A 20633-nucleotide genomic window follows, 5' to 3' on the forward strand; every position below is an offset into this window, starting at 1 on the left:
AACCAGTTGCTAATACTGCTAGTTAGGGACCAGTTTTGAGAACCCATAGTAGAGCTGTGGGTCTCAAAATTCATCATGCATTAGCATCATCTGGAGCTCTTGTTAAACTATAGATTCTAATTCAGTATATCTGGGGTGGAAATGCAAATTATCAGCAGCGGTTCAAACTGGAACAAATCTGCTGAAAACCTGTTTTCCACCTTTGACAGGGTGCCGTCATACCATTTTTTTAATCTCTTGTTTTAGTGAAAAGTATTTGAGTTTTCCTTCTCTGACAGATGTCTGCCTTACATAGGCTCCTGCTTCTGCAGGTCTTACTGTACATAAATTATGATACAAAGAATGATGCAAAATTAAGACTGATAATGCATCTGTCATTAAAATGGGACTTATACATTTTCATGCCAGGAAACGTGCTCAAGTTACTCCCTACTCCCATTACCAAAGATCCACCTTTTAAGAGCTGATTAGTAAAGTCAAATTATAGACTCTTACTGTTGGCCAAAAGTCCTTTGCAAAATTTATGGAAACATGACAGAGAGAATAAAGGCGCATATGTTTCAGACTTCTTCATTAAAACAGCCACTTCCAACGCCCAGGTCATTAACAGTTTCCTGAAACAAAATAATGCAGTTGGTTTTACATTAAATATACAAAAACAACTAAAAACCCTATTCTTCTTGCATTGGTTTTGTTGTTTTAAACATTTTGAGCAATAAGCCACAAAAACTGCAAATATAGAACTATTTTGCCAAAATGGTTGGATGCGTTTTTAAAAAAACTTCCCCAAACAAGAACTGTAGTAAAGAACATTAAAAACCTGTACAAACACATTCTTCTATAAAACACTGGGAAACCCTGGTGGCATAGTGGTTAAGTGCTACGGCTGCTAACCTAAAGGTCAGCAGTTCAAATCTGCCCAGGTGCTCCCTGGAAATTCTATGGGGCAGTTCTACTCTGTCCTATAGGGTCGCTATGAGTCGGAATCAACTCGACGGCAACGGATTTATAAAACATTAGAAGGAGAGAAGCAGGATGCATCACATAATTCTTTTGGGAAAGAAAATGAAATCCTAGATTAAATACTAAAATCAAATTTTAAAGTGCTTGATCACAGTGAAGAGGCTACTCTAACCTACCTCTATAACCTACATTTCTCATGAAGTAGCTTACAGAGTAGCTTATAAAGTTAGGAAGAGTTAATATGATAAAATATTAGTTACCTTGTGTCCTGGTTAAGGTTATCTTTCTTAAGCAATATTCCCAGAAGATTTAATATAATTGAGAAATGTTTTTTTGTAGCTGTAGTTACAGTACTAATCACAGCTCCATCAAACAAAGAAGGGGATGAAGAACTAAGACTACTGGATATAAAGTGATCGTGCCTGAAAGACAAAATATGGATCATCTCTTCTTTTAATCAAAAAAAGAAAACAACTTAAAAGCTAAATCAACACATTCTTTTCCTCTTATGTAGTATGCGTCAATACAGTACCTGGTACAATGAGAATACAACGTGTAGAGCACGGCATACTGAATGGCAGGGAAGTGAACAGCCAGGTCACCATGCACAATCATCAGATTCTTACTTAGGAGTGCAAATACAGTTGGAGATAGCGCCCACATCTGATGATGTACAAAAGAAAGTAAATGTTTGGCTCCTCCATGTCCAAGACACATATAAGCATACAAATAGTTTATCCTTCAAAATAAATGTGTTTGGCTTTTTTTTTTTAATTACAATTACAGATTTAAACTTGGGAACAACACAGTGGACCATGGGTCAGCAAACATTTTTGTGAACACAGGTCAGTAAATACTTTGGGCTTTGAGGACCACAGACCATCTGACCCCACATCATAAACTCAACTCTGTCACTGTAGTGAGAAAAGATCCATAGGCAAAACATAAAAAATGACAGTGGCTGTGTTCCAATAAACTTTCTTTACAGAAACAGGTGGTGGTATGGTGATGGTTGCACAACTCTGTGAGTATACTAAAAATCATGAATTCTATGGTTGTGAATTACATCTCAATAAAACTGTTATCTTTTTAAAAGGGGAGGGAGGTGAGAAGGGGAGCCTGGATTTGGCCCAAGGATAGTCTGCTGACCCCTGGTCTAAACAAAGTCCTTTGTACCCTTTGGTGTAGCAGAATGCATTTTCTCAATTTTCCCTAGACAGCAGTTGACAAGGTGGTCCATCCGATATGAGAAGAGGCGCATCCTGCCACTCAAGACTCTTCCATCCTTGCCTTTTTCTACTGCTAAGCCATTCCACTCCACCTCACTACCCCAACTCCACCCCCTCTCTGCCTCCATAATACAGGATATAAACCTTCTCCTCAAATCTGCATACGATGTGAATGTTTCAAAAGCCAACTTTTAGAGTATAAAGACAGGAAGAGTTTCCATTCACCCTAACACAAAAGCCATAACTAGCAATGAAGGAGGGTGCAGCGATGGAGTGACATGAGGCAATCTGATCAAACAATATGGGAAGCATGTCAGCACAAATATCAAATTTTGAGTTTTTCTTTGCTTGTCTCTTACAAACTATATGCCTTAGTTATAATCTATTATCTCCTATTAAACGTAATGTTTCTCAACCCTGCACAGTCCAATAGGAGGAAGAAATATAAAAATCACAAGCAATGATTACAAATCAAAAGCAGGGCTGCTTTAGTTCTCTTAAAGCGAAAAAAAAAATCTTTCCTTGTTTTCCAAAATAAAGGCTATATTAATGCTCCTATAGAAAAGTAAGCAGTTAAGAAGACAGACCAAATGCAAGCACTCACTTTAGTGGAAGGAAGGAGAACAGTACCACAGAGGAAGAAGAGGCAGCTGCAAATTAAAAGAACTATACAAACTTGAGCTGTGAAAAACACTGACAAATTTTTTATAAACATGCTAGAGTAAATAGGAGAAATTAATAAAAAGCATTTTCTGGAAAATAAAATCAATATTTAAAAAACGTATCAAGGGTTGTCAAGTGAGAACAAGAAGGGCGCTAAACAGAGAGGCAAGAAACTCTTCCTCGCAGTTTTACTTATCCAGATAACAAAAAAAATAGATCCTAAATATGTTCTCCTGCTGTTGTTGATTCTGTAGATGCATCAATATGATGGTAAATGGAATTCAGAAAGATGCAATGAGAAAAGGCTTAAGTGCGGAAAACACAAAGTCATTATAATTAAAGACTCACCCCAATCAGTGAGTTTTTGGCATTTCCAATTGTCGTCAGGGCACTGAGGTCGAATATAACTACAAATTTTGCATTGTCTACATTGAATACATGATTCTTAAAAGCCTCATGTTTTATTTCAGAACAGGCATCAGGAAGTTGTAGACTATGTAACAGGTTGTTTAGGGCACAAGTCATTTCTCCTAAAATTAACTTATAGGCCGTCTCCAAAACAGGGATATTCTTCAGGCCCAGCACTGCTTGATAAACAGCATGGGCTACAGCCACAACCTTAAAAAGAGAAAATTCAGGGAAATCCTAAGTAAATGGAAAATAAAGTCACTATTTGCATAGTGATGATCATACAAATCAATTTAAGATTTTAAGTTCACAGTCTAGAATGCTAGAGCAGAAGTCTTAATTTTTTTAAAAAGTAACCTTAGGAAACCTACACAGATCAATGGTCTATTTTCAATCTACAATACTTTAATACAAACAGGAGGTACAGTTAATTAAAACTGCCAATAAAGAATTTCTCAAACAGGAATTTTTTTTTTAAAATGGCTAACATCAAATGAATATACAAAGAACAGTGTTTTAAAAGATGTTTTCCTACACGGAAGTCTATGGTAGATCTGACTAGGGTCAGTTGAGAAGAAGTTAATTACGTTTACAACATACACAATACTTCTGAATTCATAGCTTCAGAAATACATTTTCTGGTTTTACCTTTATGAAAATTTAATAAAAACCAACAATGGATATTATGAGATGAATATCTGACACATCACTCATCAAGGTATACAGTATGACAACCAACAAATGTGAAGTTAAGAGAATCATTATAATCACTCTATTCCAAAGCTGAACAGTTATCATTTCACTTATGTAGCCTACTGACAAACTCTTCAATGACCAAAATTATCACACCATTATCAATGTATCACTTACCTCTTTTTCTTTATGATAGCGCAAAAATAGTAGTTTAGATGATGGTATAAACAGTTTTTCTACAAATGATGATGGTAGTTTTGTATTTATCTGTTCAACAATCTTAAAGAATAAAATAAAAAGTAATATATGTAAGTTATGTTTTAATTCCTTACACTGTGCCATTAAAAAGTTTAAACCTTTGAACAACAAATAGACAAACAACTCAGTAAAAAAAAAAAAATGGGCAAAAGACTTAAAGAGATTTTCTCCAAATGGCCAATTATGCTCATCATCATTAATCATTAAAAATAAAACAAACCAACTGCCATCAAATCAATTCCAACTCATGGAACCACAAAAAAAAAAGAAAACAAGTGTTGGCTAACAAAATAACAATTGAAACCCACTGTTTGTGGGAGTGTAAAACAGGGCCGTTCCTGTGGAAAAGAGTTTGGCGGGTCTTCAAAGAGTTAAACATAACTTTAAATATAGAATTACCATATGGTTCAGCAATTCTGCTTCTAGGTATATACCCAAAAACTTAAAAAGGGGGACTCAAACAGATACTTGTACACCAATGTTTACTGTGGCATTATTCGTAACAGCCAAAAGGTGAAAATAACCCAAACGTCCATCAATGGATGTATATGTATCAATGGACATATGTGGTATGTACATACAAGGGAATATTATTCAGCCATAAAAAGGAATGGAGTTCTAATATATGCTACAATATGGATGAACCTTGAAAAGATTATGCTAAATGAAATAAGCCAGACACAAAAGGGTAAATATTCTATGAGTCCATTTGTGTGAAATATCTAGAAGAGACAAAGGCATAGAGACAAAGTAGATTAGTGGTTACCATGGGCTGGGAGGTGGGGTGTGGGCAAGAATGGAGAATTATTGTTTTATCGGTACAGAGTTTCTGTTTGGGGTAGTAAAAAGTTTTGCGAATAAATAATGGTGATCATTGCACTGGGCAGTACGATTAATGCCACCAGACAGAAAACTTGAAAATGGTTAGAGGGGCAAAGTTTGTATTGTGTATATTTTACCACAATTTAAAAAAAATTTTTAGATACCCAAATAGGATGTGTGTATTTACACTGAAAAACAGGCATTTGTTACAATGGAAAAGGAAGGTATAACTTTGGCATAAATGCTCAGCAAAATGTCACCTAGAACTTGCTTTGAAATAATCCTACTGGGGATGGAGGGACAGCAAGGAGGAGGCAGAGTCTCAGGGGCACAGGTGAACCCAGATGGACCACGTGTTTCTAATTACAAAAGTCAAGTATTACGTATGCAGAGATTCATTATACTATTCTCTTTATTTTTATATATGCTTCAAAATGTCCATCATAAGAGGGGGTAGATATTTATAGTAAAAAAATCGAAGGAATAAAAAGTAGAAAATAACTTCATATCTGAAACAAAACTAATAGGGCCTCTCAAAATAGCTACCAAGAACCTTCTCATATAGTATTTATCAGGAGTAATAAAAACGGATAATAGAGCAAAAGTACATTATATAGTAAGACTGATTATTTCACTCTAAAAAGAAGCAAAGTCCTTAATTTTCTCCACATCAATTTAAATTTAAGGGCCTGAATAAGCCAACATATTGAAAAGCAACAAAAAAGAAAACTTCACATACCAATGTAAGTAAATTCAAGACTGAGATGATATAATCTGTACCACAAGTCTGGCAATTCTCCAGCTGATCTAATCCATATGTAATGACCATGTCACAATGTATAGTCATGCTAGGATCCAAGCTGCCGAGCAAAACACCAACACACTCATTAGCAGCTGTCAACACAGCCTCAGAAAAAAACACTTGGTTTGCAGCCGTCACACATCTCATTACTCTGTACAGAACCTGCAAATGGGGAAAACAAGCATCTTTTTAAAAAATTCACATGCTTCCACACAGCAAGAAAATATTTTCTATTTAATACCGTTTCAACTGAAAGTTAACTGCCTGCCTTGCCCGCAGTCTCTTAATATTCTAGTTCTCAGTAACAGAATAATAAGCAGTATAACACACAAAATGGCACTGGCTAAAAAATTCCAAAGTACTATTGTGACAGAAAATGGAATTTGTCATCCTCTAGCTCCCTTATACCCACTTCCTATCTCCCCGAAGTCAATGAGTGACCTGACACTGAGAATCTTTATAATCACAAAACACACCAGAACTTAGAACATTAACAGTACCAACAGCAGGGTAATGATCCATCTATACTTCCTGCAGTCTAACTCTCAGGCTTTTAGTAATCAATCTTTTAAACTAAACGTCAAGTCACCTTAAGCTTATAAGAGACCATGTATTTATGGTCTCTCTCAAAGGAACGTAGTCTCATTCTTACCATATTTACAGAATTATGAAAATTACATAATTTTCAACAACAGAAACACTAATGCATAATGATCAGTATTTATGTACTAAATGTCTAATCACTAAATTTTATAACTTTGAAAAAACAGAACAAATTGACGGTGAAAACTATTTCTGTAATATTCAGCAACCACTATGTCATTTACTTACTTAAATAATTTGCAAAGGTCTAAAACGGCTTTCAAAACAGAATAAATACGTATCTTGACAAATACTTAGGTTCATTTCTTTTGTTTTACACCTGGGTCAAGTGTCTTTATTTCAACACCGACACAGTTTCAGACAATCATCTCTTTACACAGCTAGAAATAGAACCGTTTCGATCGGGTTTAAAATATAACCCAGTCTAACCAGGTTTACAACGTCAACATTCTCGTTTTAATTACCTGCAGAATCTGACACTTCTGCTCAAACACACAATTAACTACCGAGAGTTATATATGTAACGTTCTATTCCATGTAGCAATGTGGTCAACAAAAATAAATGCTCCTGAAAGCTAGAGTTTTATCCGAACAGAATTTTAACCATTTGAACTGAACCTTTTATGCCTCTTCCTCTCATTCAGGCAGAGTACAATGAGTGGGGTTCACTTCATACATCTATCACACTGAACCAGTCACTGGACTGCAACACAGTGTGCCTAACGTTTGCGGCTGCTGAAGGGTGGCAAGCCGGCTACCTCCTACAATTGGTCTCAGACAACAATATATTTTAAATTTTTATATCTTAATATCCTTTGATGTCAAGCTAGCAAGCAATTTCATGCTGTCATGCTCAGAGAAAATTACTTTCTCAGGCTTTATCATGTGTTATTCCTAGTATGTTGAAAAACTAAAAGGAGACTCAATAATTTAAAGGCAAAATTATCATTAATATTATTAAAAATAAAAGAGTAAGATTTTAAAATGATGTAGAACAGCAAGAACAAATGGACTGGTTAAGGGTCTCCTAAGAGAAAAGTTCATGGACATTTTAAAATTGAGCGGCCTTTTTGTCCTGGGTGGGGCAGGAGGGAATGAGATACAGTAGAATTCCCTACTTTTCTGGATTTTTAAGAATGTGCCAGACACATACATACATACGTGCATACATAAAGCTAAACAAATGAAGGATTAATAATACAGTTCCCTAGATGAGGAGAAGAATTTAAAATATGAAATAACTTTATTTTTGAATGAAACCTGAAACAGCCAGCAACACTTACATCTGTGACATACGCCTCAGTAATCGGAGGACCTCGAACTGGGCTGAAGCGTTCCCCAATGCTCCTGACCACAGTACTGAATACCCGGAGCAGTGCTGCCAGCTTTGGTAAGGACACTGATGGGGGGGGAACATCTTCATCCACAGACTCCCCAGAGGCCACATGGCTGAGGTCCTAGGTGTGAATTCAAGCAGGACATTGTTTTTAAAAAACACCCCAAAAACCAAAAAAAACTCCCAATTCTTAAAAATCAATTAACTTTATAATAGATTTTTATAAATAAAGAGGAATTTTATACTATGAGAAAAGGAAACATTAATCTAAATATAAAGGGTGGGTTTTCCTTCCCCAATTATTTAAGTAAGTCAACATTAAGTCCACTTGATTCAGGAAATCTCTTGTACTAACTCCAACAGATGTTGGAAAAAATAAATCCCAGTACGCATACTAAGGAACCCTGATGGCAAAGTGGTTAAGGCGCTCAGTGTTAACTGAAAGATCTGTGGTTCAAACCTACCAGTTGCTCCGCGGGAGAAAGATGTGGTAGTCTGCTTCTGTAAAGATTTAGTCTTGGAAACCCTACGGAGCAGTTTTACTCCGTCCTACAGAGTCACTATGAGTCGGAATCGACTCGACGGCAACGGGCTTTTTTTTTTTTTTTTAAAGTACATATACCATACAGTTACATGTAGCTATAAATGGAACCAGAGCTTTTGCCATTCCTGAATTAGTATATTGATAGAACACATTTCAAGTGTTCTTTGAGCTACTCAGTGTAACAACTACTACTACACACCAATACTATGCACATGAAGAACAAAGTGGGATGAAAAAATCACAAGAACTGGTCTACAAATTTATAATCTAATTGGTGAAACAAGATGTACTAAAAGGAAACCAGCAAAAGATGAGATACTACAGCCAATTTAAATCTACATACAATTAAGCACCAAAATAATAGAAGAGAATTAGGTCTGAAAGATATAAAAAAATGGAGAAATCTCTAGAAACTAGAACAGGTGGCTTCTGAGAGGCTGATCAGCTTTACAGGTGGGCTAGGAAAAAAAAATTCTAGGTGTTGGGGCAAAGAAAAAAATGTGGAAACAAAATATTCCTGCATTTTTCTCTGAAAGAGAGTAAACCAATCACTATGGTTCTAAATAGTGAGTTCTTGTTGAGTAGAAGTAGCAAAGGTATAATGAAAAGATGAAGCCAAGTCTTTATTGGATCCCTGAACACCAAACAAGGATCCTGGTAGATCGAAGTAAGAAAGAAACAAAGAGATTTAGAAAGGAAAGGGCACAGATCTAAAGCCACGACAGTGGGGCCAGGGGAGCCAACCACCACTAACAGAGGCCTCAGCAGTACCCTCAGAGCTGCCACTTTGTAGTCATACAGCTACACATGTTGGCTAAAACCAAGTCTTGTCCTCCAAAGCCTGACCCAAGATCCCCAATACACGTACTAAAAAAAAGGCTTTAACACAAAAATTAATTTGCCTTACTTTTAAGATTCTTTTGGTGACAAAAATGAGAATGATTACAGAAAAGTCTTCAGAAAACTACCAGCTACCAAGAGTGTTTTATGCTTTGCAAAGCATTAGTCTTTTCAGTGATGAGTCTGTGTCAACAACTTAAAAACATGTGAAAAAAAATCCAAATACTGAATGGTCTTATAGTATCTGCTTAAATTTCAGGTGGTCTGAATTATTTCAAAATATCTCTAGCACTGCATGAGATTTGCATTTTTTTTTTTTCTTAACTGAAATTTTGTATTTGCTTACCTCAGCATATGCCTCCATGTCCTCGAGAAACTGACCAAGCAGAGTGGTAGAAAATGCAAGATCAGCTACCCAGAATGGCTCCAAGCTCTGCAACCAGCCTAGGAACCACACACGAAATTTTGAAGGAGCAGGAAAAAACACAAAAATCAAAATTAAAAAAAATACTCAAGAGTTGTTTTAAAAGGTATCTGGTTTTCAAACTGCCTGCCCTTAAAAACTGTCCCAGATCACGGAACTGTTAAATCTGCTGATCACGATTAACCAATGCAGCTTTTGTGCTGCACGTATTAACATTTCCCCAGAATTAGCATGTAAATCTCCTAGCCTTAGTCTTCAGCACGGTTACCATCCATACTGTTACTATACACCTGGCTTGGGTTAAAATGCCACCTTCTACCACAACATGGCTTTCTAACCCTGGCTCACAGCCAGCCTTCAAAGGTGTGCACACTCATCTCCCCAGTGGAACTGGAACAGAACCACTCTTGCCTGCATATCACATTTTCAAAAGTTTATTGCTCCAAATAAGCTAAAAACAACTACAGCACCTGGGACAAGCTGAAGTGTCCAAGTGAGTCATGCTAATCATTTAACTCAAAAAGAAAAAAAAAATCACTTATTAATTGACAAATTTCCAAATTAATCTTTTTTTTTTTTTTTTTTTCAAAAAATAATCAGCAAAACAGAAAGTCACAAGTATCCAGGCTCTTCTACTGACATTTAGGGTATTAGCACTACCATGTCTTTTCCTACCAGTACATGCTGCAAGCAGCTCAGAAAATGGTCTTCAAGTCCTCGCAGGTGCGTTACAGTCTGTACTTACTCTCGCCACCTACTTACTACTAACTACGATTTTCCTCTGAAAAGATAAATTTAGCTAGTAAGTAATGCTCATTTATATAACCAAAATATTTCTCTGAGGCAATTAATTTTCTCGGGTTACCAAAGAATTGGTATTAACAGCTAACGCCCCTTCCCACAATATCTACATGACTAGTACATGCTAAAGACTTACCAGACACCTGCTGTGTGAGCGAAGGTTTCTGAGTATGATCTATATGCCATCCGACTAATATATCAACCGTATCCTTGACAGGGAAGAGAGAGGGGGCTAATCATTTTAAGGTCATATTGCTATTTCACCTGCGGACCGGTTCAGAGTAAAAGACCCTAAAAAGAGCACCTATGTTTTACCCACTTGACATTACACAAACTTAAAAAGGGGGAAGGGGACAGGAGAACAATGGAGCTGCATTTCTGACACTAATGAAATGATACTTGGTTTTCTTTTGATATCTTAGGAGCCTTGGTGGCACTTAGTGGTTAAAAGCTAAGCTGCTAACCAAAAGGTCAAATCCACCAGCTGCTCCTTGGAAACCCTATGGGGCAGAGTTACTCTGTCCTATAGGGTTGTCATGAGTCAAAATAGACTCAACAGGAACCGGTTTGGTGTTTTGTTTTGTGTTTTTCTTTTTTTTTTTTTTTTTTAAGATATCTTAAGATATTAATGCCAGGAAGAAAAATACAGATGGCATTTTTTATAAAAAAAACTTTATTGTACCATTAAACCTCAGACCCTCAAAAATCCCTGATTATACTCAAGGGAATAGGAGCATTGTTTTCTCCCTGGTTTCTCAGTTCCTCAAGCACACAGCCATCCCCTCACCCTACTAATCTGGAAGGGGTGGGGGGTGAAAACTCACCCTGAAATTAGTGCTGAAAATATGAGGGTAACATCGAGCCACCAAAAGAATGCACTTAACACATTTGCAAAGTAATTCTGGCGTATCCACATTTTCAAGAATGGACTGCAGGCTGGTCATTACAAGCTTAAAAATAAAAAGTTCCAAACCCAAAACATTCAACAAAACAGAGAGAAAATGAGCAAATTAGTTACATCATTTAATAGTGACTGCATCCAAAACTGATTACAATACCAAGGAAAATATGTTCTATAGTTTGAATTTAAAACAAAAAATGTTCTGTTTTTTTTTTAACTCTTTAACCAAAATGTCATGAATCATAAAGCAAAAAGATATCAGATATTCCAAGCACACCAATGTTCAATTTTTTAAAAACGTCAGTGCAACAAATATTTAATTACTTATAATCTCACTCAAAATTAAAAAAAGGAATGCTTTTTAACGCATTTGGAAACACAAAAATGAAACAAAACTGCGTAGGCTGGTATTCATTTATATACAATTGTTTTATATCACTTGGCATAAGAATTTTTGACATTTTATCAAACCAAAAAAGGCTTAAAATAAGTAGTGACGTTTCATTTTTGGCTCCCTCAAAAAATGTGAAGCTCCCTCCTGTTCACCAGCCAAGACAGGCATTCCAGCTCTCCTAATAGAGTTCCTATTTCCAAACCTATAAATGAATCTAGCACTAAGCAACTTCAAGGGAAAGCTGCGTAAAGGCCAAAAGCTAAAACAAAAAAACCAACTTACTTTACATCTACCTTTAGAGTGCAGTCTTTACTTTGGTTCAGGCAGAGAAACTTTATTTGCACAATATTTACTAACAGCAGATAACCCCTGTTCTAAATTTCCTTTCATCAAACTCCCCTCCAAGGACATACGTTAAGGACAATTTTCTCCCTAAGCACAGCATCTTTTTTTTTCCCCCATTCTTACCTGCATTACAGATGAAAAGGCTTTCTTTTCTCCTACAGTCTCTAGTGCTTTGTAGGTGGCACATAAGTAGAGAAGTTTAACTTCATCTTTTGCAGATGAGCTAAATTTGCTAAAAATCCATTTGAAGATCTTCTCAGCCTCATAGCTCAGAGAAGCACAAAGAAGGCCAAGACAGCAAGCTCCCTCCTGTCTCAACTCCTGAAGCAATTTGCTACTGTGTTTATTTTAATACAAAAAAAAAAAAACAAAACATACAAAAAAGGCTTAAACTTTTCATAGATGACAAGGACACATCTTACAAAAGAAAGTCCTACATGATTTTTTTTTAATTTCTATTCAAACTACATAAAAGGGAAAAATAGTATCCATTCAAAATACTGTATCCTCTCAATCCTGCGGTGCCCAATGGTACCTCTGTCAGACATTAGATTTTCTTTTACAAAAATCAGTGATTTGCAAACAGTCAAGAAACGCCCAGAAATGCTAAAATTCTGGCTTCAAAACCCATCTCAAACTACATTTAATGATTCACAGAGAAGGGTCGCAATAAGTTATCAGACAAAATACACTATAGATAACTACACTCTATATAATACTCAATAGAAAGAACGGTAAAACAGGAAATGGTAATGGGTGAATATCATGGACTAACAGGGATAACAACAGTGATTTAAACATAATAAGTAACTATATAAAACAAAACCATGAAAAAAAGCTAGTAAGGTTAGGGACCTGCTGGATGAGTTTTGGGTGCTTTCCAATTCTGCAACTCTTTGGGAATCACCATTTGGAGAAATGACTGTGTACCTTTGGAGAATCCCAGGAATCTTTTAGAATATATGGTTTGAATCCACTTTTGCCAAAAAAGGAAGCTCTCTTTCACTTCTATTCTCTGTTAAGTAGTTTCAAAGTTCTCCAGTTTACAAAATTAATTGCATTCATTCATACATGCATTAAGACCTTATGCTATTCTACAAGCCATGCTCCCTTATGCAGTCAGGCTGACAAATAAAAGAGGGGAGGAGGACAATCCCTTTCGAATGGATTAAATTTGTATTCAGTGGCAATGAATACAAAATATAAATACCTGTGTTAAAATATAAATACTTTAACACAGATAAATATGACAAGAGGACCCAGAGCAACATTAAATAGATGTTCATAAATGAAGTCAATGGGTTTATCTTCTTGTATATTTCTTAATAAAATTTGAAAAGTCATTAAACTTAACCATTATGTTACTTACCTTTCATTAAGCACATCATGTACAGCAGCCAAGATATTATCCAATTGTTTAACTAGTACCTTTAAAAGAACACATTTATGAAAACTTCAAATTCCTATACTTTAAGAACTGCATCACGTTTTTTTTTTTTCACTTGTCAACCTCTCTAAATTATAAATGGATAGCACCTCACTTTCCATTATACTCCCAGGTGCGAACTGGCATATATCAGGAGCACCATTAAGTTTCCCATTAGGCTATATGAAAGAAACTCTCCCATAGGAAGCATAGAGCCATGGGGATCAATGAAAAAATATAACTCAAAAAGTTTGTTTTATTTACTTTGAAATTAATTAAAAAAAAAAAGACTGATGGATAAATGGAAACCTTGGTGGCGTACTGGTTAAGTGCTACAGCTTCTAACCAACAGGTCGGCAGTTGGAATCCACCAGGCACTCCTTGGAAACTCTTATCAGGCAGTTCTACTCTGTCCTATAGGGTCGCTATGAGTCTGAATCAACTCGAGGGCAGTGGGTTTTTTTTGGGGGGGTGGGGGGGTGGATAAAAAAAGAGATATGTAATAAAACGTTAACGGCAGAATTTAGATGGCAGGTAATGGATGCCCAATGTAAAATTTTTTCACCTTAATATATATTTGAAATCTTTCATAATAAAATGTGTGTGGGGGTGAGGGGTGGCGCTTGCTTTGAACCAAGTGCTACAGCATTCTCATTAATTTTCTCCTGCTCCATATCAAGTTCTTAATTTAGAATTAGGAGAGCAACTTGGGGTGGAAAGTTGTAATTGCTCCCACACTTTATTTTTTCAAAGAGCTTCTGCATTTACTTAGCCCTGGCCATCAGACCAAACATACACATGAACAAAACATGTACCCCCAAGTCTTTGTTTCACAATGAAAAACAAAGACATGTTTTATCTTAGAACACAGTAAAAAAAAAAAAAAAAAAAAAAAACGCAAAAGAAAAATTCTGAGGACAACAGAATTGCCTACAGGATAAAATGTGTTAAAAATTAAAAGCACCTTATTGTAGAAGGCACCAATGTGGATTTAACAAGGGACAAAGGTAGATAAATTACATATTAAAAAAAAAATTCTAGATCACAATATAAACCAAAAAAAAACCAAACCCACTGCCGTCGAGTCAATTCCAACTCATAGCGAGCCCACAGGACAGAGAAGAACTGCCACATAGAGTTTCCAAGGAGCACCTGGCAGATTCAAACTGCTGACCTCTTGGTTACCAGCCGTAGCACTTAACAACTATGCCACCAGAGTTTCTAGATCACAATATAGGCCACACAAACCTGGAATAAGGAATCCTGTTATTTTTCCCAAGCCTTTTCTCTTTTTAAATCACTCCAAATACCATTATCTTGTTTATTCTGGAAACACACAAATTATCGACATTTCCTAACATACCATACTTACCAGCTTATTTTCTGGTTGCTGAATAAATTCTTTTAACTGCTTTACAGTAGCCAGTCTTCGGTCTCTGTCGTCTTCCCGGGTAATCCTCCGAAGAAGATTCGACAGTCGAGACTCATCAGAATAAGACATCGATCGCTCTGTGAATATAAACATTTTTTGTCCATGGTGTATAAATAAGCATAGAAACTTCATAGCCTAAATATTTTAAAGTATACCAAAAGCATACTTGAAGCACTTACTATGAAAATCAAAAACCACAGTCTTCAGTATGGATTACACCTCAACACAAAGAAAGCAAAAATCCTCACAACTGGACCAATAAACAACATCACGATAAACAGAAAAAAGACTGAAGTTGTCAAGGATTTCATTTTGCTTGGATCCATCATCAACACCGAAGAAGTCACCATCAAGAAATCAAAGGACACGTTGCATTTGGTGAATCTGCTCTAACAGACCTCTTTCAAGTGTTATAAAGCAAAGACGTCAGCTTGAAGACTAAGGTGCACCTGACCCAAGCCATGGCGTTTTCAATTGCCTATATAAATGAAAAGCTGGACAATGAATAAGGAAGACCAAGAACTGACACTTTTGAATTACAGTGTCGGCGAAGAATACTGAATATGCCATGGACTACCAAGAGAAACAACAAATCTGTTCTGGAAGAGATACAGCCAGAACTCTCCTCAGAGGCAAGGACGGTAAGACTACACGTCTCACATACTTCAGACATGTTATCAGGAGGAATCAGTACCTGGAGAAGGACATCACACTTGGTAATGTAGAGGGTCAGTGAAAAAGAGGAAGACCCTCAACAAGATGGACAGACACAGTGGCTCCAACAACGGGCTCAAGCATAACAATGATTGTGGGGATGGTGCAGGAGCCGGCAGTGTTCGTTCTGTTGTATATGGGGTCACTATGAGTCAGAGCAGACTCGACCATACCTAACAACAAAACAACAATACCAAAAAGCATAGTCCACTGGACAATAAAATTCAATAAACACAGACACCACCACTCCTTTGTTCATCACGATATACCAAGCCCCAGGAGAGTGCCTAGGACATAGCTGACACTCAAAAAAGATTTGCTGAAGGAAAGAACGAATGAATAAGCCTAAGCAAACTGAACACCTCATTTCAAAAGACAAAGTAAGAGACAAAAAGAAAAGCTTAGAAAATAATTTATTTAGGTCTGTTCCAAACCGCTTTCAACACCCAGGTAAAGAGCCTGAGTATAGGTAAGTAACTGCTACACATTAAGGATAACATCTCAATGAGGCAGAGAAGGGCTACAGGCTTCCATTTTTCAGAGAGGTATCCCACTGAGTTGAGACTCTTGTTCACAACATCATTTCACAAGGAGAAAGTTTTGGTAACTACAATCACACACCAAGTTCAACAAACATCTGATCACCACTTACTATATACAAGGCATGCCACCACCAGTGAGGTGGCAAACCAGAACCTTTCTTCCCTTTATTTTTTAACAAGAATGAGCACAAATGCTCAAATAATGCTGGACACTGCTGACAAAGAGGCATTCAAGTACTAAATTTTTTAAAAACGTAACTCCATTTCAGCTCTTCTGTGTATTTGTAATTAGCAATTATGCTAACAACAAACCACATCAAAGGATCTGACAGTTTCATTTCCCTAAGGCATGAAAAGAAGACTGATAATAATCTACGACTATGTGAGAAGGAACAGGCTTCTGCCAACTCCCTCGTCCACAGAGCATTTCGGTAAGGATTCACACTGAAAATGTCATTAGGTTACCAATCAATAAATCTAATTGTGTCATTAACAAAGTGTGTTAACTCGGAGCCTGTAAAGAAGAGTTGGACTAAATTAGCTTTATAGCTGCTTCCTAGCTTCTCATCAGATGATACGTTTAACACTTCAAACATTAAGAAACCGTATAGCCTTTGACTTAGTCATTTCACTTGGGGATATTTATCCAAAAGAAATCAGTTTCTTAAAAGCTAATGCATGAAGCAAAAAAAGAAGGAAAAAGCTACAGACACAAAGGTGTCCACACACACAATGGAAAAAAATGGTCATAAACTAAAATGTCAAAAGAGTAACTATACCCAACAACTAAGCTTTACCAATAAAATTTTCTTGTAAAAAAAAAAAGTCATTATTACCTCTAATCCACTGAATTTTCAAGGCACTTTATACAGTGAAGCTTCTACTCACACGGCAGAAAGTAGTATTGGTGCCATTTAATTTTAGAAAAGAACCCACTCTGTTTAGATCCACATTCTCCTGTACACCACTGTTTCAGTATACATGAAAATAAAGACAACCTTTTCTTTAAAATTTCCTCCAGTCTTCTAATCTTAAGAGAATTCTCTCTTAAAAAAGTATCCAAACCTTTCTCCTGAGAAATTGCTTTAAGAAACAGTTCACAAGAAAAGAAATGCAAACAATTACCATGTTTCCAAACCATAGTGAACTCATCAACTCCTTCATGTGCAGGACATTAGTAGGAAATGAGGTGCCCAGGATAAGCGGTGTCTTCATGGAGGAAAATGTGATTGATTGGTTCTCCAAGTTTTCCTGGACTTACCCTGTGATTTCCTCATGTCTTTGTTGGCTAACGCACGACTGCCATGCTGAACACTGGTGAACTCAGGGCTGGTCACATTGTTAACCCTCAGCTCTTGCCCCAACGACTTCCGACCATAAGTATTTTCCCCAGATCCTCCATTGACACCATAGCCACCTAAAAACAGAAACATTTATGTTATTTTATTTTAATCGTGTTCTCTGTCTCTCTCAATTTCGGATAGTTTAGGATCTTATTACCTAATTCCCTGTATTGCTGTCCTTGAAACCACTGGAAGATTGGCAGAGAAATAAAAACCAAATTAAGTCATATTTTGCACTTTGTTTAAAACTTGTTAGAGGACTAGAGGACAGATGGTAGTCAGGTGGAACCTCAGTCTTAATTTTTTTGCAGGGGAAAGGGGCAAAGAAAGTGCTAGGTGTACAGATAAAAAAAATTTTTTTAAAGACATAAGGGGGAATTTATGAAGTTTCAAAAATAATACTGTATTTAATATTCCTATTTTACACACAAATTAACTGAAAGAAAAACAGGAAGAGATGGAAGAAAAGAAGTGAGAGAAGGAAAAAGGGGAAGAGAAAGGGAAAAGGAAAGGAAGGAGGGAGGGAGACTGTTTTTAAATGTCTCTAACAATTACGAATATATGTACCCTTTTCGTCATTCTGTATGTCAGCGTGGACTCTGGTATCATCGTGCCTTTGCCGAGACACCACAGCTGAATGTGAAGATTGCAGTCCATAAGAACCACCTCTATCTCTGGTTGAAGAATATTTTAAATTATCTGGGTCGGCTGATGCACTATCAGTTCTGTAAAGAGAGGAAGTATAAGATTACAACTTTAAACATTTTAATAGCCCAAATCATACATCCTTTTTCTCTCTTCTCCCCACCTTTTTGTTTTTTAACCATTACTGTTCTAAATAAGCAACTCCAATGTCTAGTCAACAGACGAAAATGCCAACTCTTGAGCTTCTCCTACCATTCTAAAGACTCATTCAGATATTAAGTAACTACCAGGATTTTTTTTTTTTTTTTAGTACAACAAATCCGGTGTCCCAGCAACTCCCTCAGTCCCAGAAATGTTTGCCCTGGACTGTCCCAATTTTAAAGCTCTGCATCCTGGTAACCACCTCAGTCCCACACAAACCAGGATAATTGGTCACCCTGGTCTAGGATTCTCTTCACAGAACTTTTAATAGAAAGAATAATTCTCCCGAGTATCTTCCCTCAGGAGAGGGTTAATCAGTAGAAATTTTTTGGTCTTCTCAGTCATAAAAATAAAAACCACTGGCAGGAGCATATTATTCTAAAAGTACGGTCTCATGGCAATGTGCCCTAAATCTCACCTGAATTCTTAACGCTATTACATGGTGGGAAAATAACTTATAAAATGATGTTTTAAAGCAAGAGCAATAGGATATAAGAACAATGAGCTACAAAGTAAAAAATTATTTTTATGTACAGCAGTACTGAAGACCTCACCGAAGATGCCTAACTCTAAAGAATATCAATTAAAATTATAAGAGAGGAAATAGTTTTAAGAAAATAAAAGTACTAGGAATCCAATAAAGCAGAATTTGAAGGTTGTAGTTAACAACCTGTTTAACACTTAAGTATTGTTTAAAATAATACCTGATACTTGGATATTATTAAAGAACTAAATTAAGAGTCCTTTTCTAAGTATACACTCAACCACTCTATGCCTCAATTTCCCTCATCAGGGAACTGAGCTACATAATTTCTTGTTGAGTCTTAATTCTTCTAACTACTGAATATAAACTATCAAGAAATAAGCCGACTAGATATTTTGTGGTGGCACATGAAAAGTACAAAGAAGAAGCTCCTCTCCTACTGAAATTTCTTCTGAAAGGCATAACCTTCCAAAAAGAAATCACTTCGACTGTATTTACTACTACTAAAAACACCTTCTGAAGTCAAAATCATTTGGAAAAGTTTAGGACACTGACAAGAGCAGAAACCATCCTAATCCTCAACTCCCATGCCCCTTTCCTGCCATGTGTAAAAAAGACAACACTGCTTATACTTAAGAGTTTATATCTTTGCCCCACCAACAAAAATACTAAACATGAAACTGCAGAAGCCCAGTCCAACACCTTGGTCTGTACTTACTACAACCACTGCTAATACAGAATGCAGACAATATGTCCAATTAAACTTGGATACATAACTGCCACAAGTCTAAATTACTCCTAAAAGCTCTCGAATCGTAACAAAATGCAGTATCCCTAGCATGCTAAAATAACTATGGTTGCACAATGAAGTATCTTCTTCAAATATCCTGGGCTTTGATTCACAAAGCTCAGTACTTTCAACATATGGAAAAATAAAATCTATGGAATTTCAAGAAAAAAATTATGAAGATATTTTCTTAGCATACTAAATCTGTAAGCATTTAAATACCTTTAATACTGAATGAATCATGAGAACTTCCCATTTTTACTAGAATTAGACATTCCCCATATATCTAAAAATATCACATTAAATGTGCATCTATAATAAATCATAACACACCATTAATTTCTGAAAGGGGACTGAAAAATAAAATGAAAGGCTATGAGAGTTTCTGACAGTTCTGAACTTGTCTATATGTACAGCACCTAACACAACCTGCAAAAGTAGGCTGTTAACAAATGAATGAATAAACACATGACTAATTCTGAAACACTTAGATAACTGAAGTCCACCAATATTTGTGCATGCCTTCATTTCCTGTTTTCATTATGTTTATGCATCACATATATTACCCTTACTATTAATAGCTAAAATATCTGTATCATTTTCTGGTGACACAGTAGTAAACATAAGGCAGCAGAGAATACAGGTTAAAAAAAGATCTGGGCTCAAATCCCAGCTCCATCACTGAAAAGGTATGTGTGCCTTTGCACAAATAACTTGATCTCTGAGCCTTGTTTGTCTCTTGCATAAAATGGGGATAATATCTATCTCACATATTAAGATTGCTGTAAGGCTTAAATAAGATAATGAATTCTTAAAAAATTTTTGGCTCAGAGGGTACAAAATTATTATGGTCAAAAACTACTCAAGATTTCCAGGCTAACAGTTAATGTACAAGCAGTTCATGTGTATATGAATAAATCAAAACAACTTTTTACACTCAATATATAGCAGCTGATTTTAAGTTCTTGAATGAAGAAATTAAGTAATCTACTGCTACCAACATACCTATTGCTAACTAGTGTTTGATTTAAAA

The 20633-nt window shown here is 36.2% G+C and overlaps 1 protein-coding gene across 2 annotated transcripts in view; it reads right to left on the reverse strand.

Moving 5' to 3' along the window:
• Nucleotides 1–20633, reverse strand: part of SMG1 (SMG1 nonsense mediated mRNA decay associated PI3K related kinase) — a 97499-nt gene that overhangs the window by 54971 nt on the left and 21895 nt on the right. For both annotated transcript variants that reach the window (XM_049902687.1, XM_049902688.1), the window contains 15 exons: nucleotides 18051–18208; nucleotides 17402–17557; nucleotides 14825–14961; nucleotides 13396–13454; nucleotides 12150–12363; nucleotides 11211–11336; nucleotides 10523–10595; nucleotides 9508–9605; nucleotides 7725–7898; nucleotides 5776–6000; nucleotides 4134–4235; nucleotides 3204–3473; nucleotides 1496–1626; nucleotides 1224–1385; nucleotides 496–614 (listed from right to left, as the gene is read on the reverse strand). In XM_049902687.1, coding sequence (XP_049758644.1) covers nucleotides 496–614; nucleotides 1224–1385; nucleotides 1496–1626; nucleotides 3204–3473; nucleotides 4134–4235; nucleotides 5776–6000; nucleotides 7725–7898; nucleotides 9508–9605; nucleotides 10523–10595; nucleotides 11211–11336; nucleotides 12150–12363; nucleotides 13396–13454; nucleotides 14825–14961; nucleotides 17402–17557; nucleotides 18051–18208 — 2204 coding nt within the window. The remainder of the gene's footprint in view (nucleotides 1–495; nucleotides 615–1223; nucleotides 1386–1495; nucleotides 1627–3203; nucleotides 3474–4133; nucleotides 4236–5775; nucleotides 6001–7724; nucleotides 7899–9507; nucleotides 9606–10522; nucleotides 10596–11210; nucleotides 11337–12149; nucleotides 12364–13395; nucleotides 13455–14824; nucleotides 14962–17401; nucleotides 17558–18050; nucleotides 18209–20633) is intronic.

Source organism: Elephas maximus, chromosome 12 (genome assembly GCF_024166365.1).
Source record: "Elephas maximus indicus isolate mEleMax1 chromosome 12, mEleMax1 primary haplotype, whole genome shotgun sequence".
NCBI classification, from domain to species: Eukaryota; Metazoa; Chordata; class Mammalia; order Proboscidea; family Elephantidae; genus Elephas; species Elephas maximus.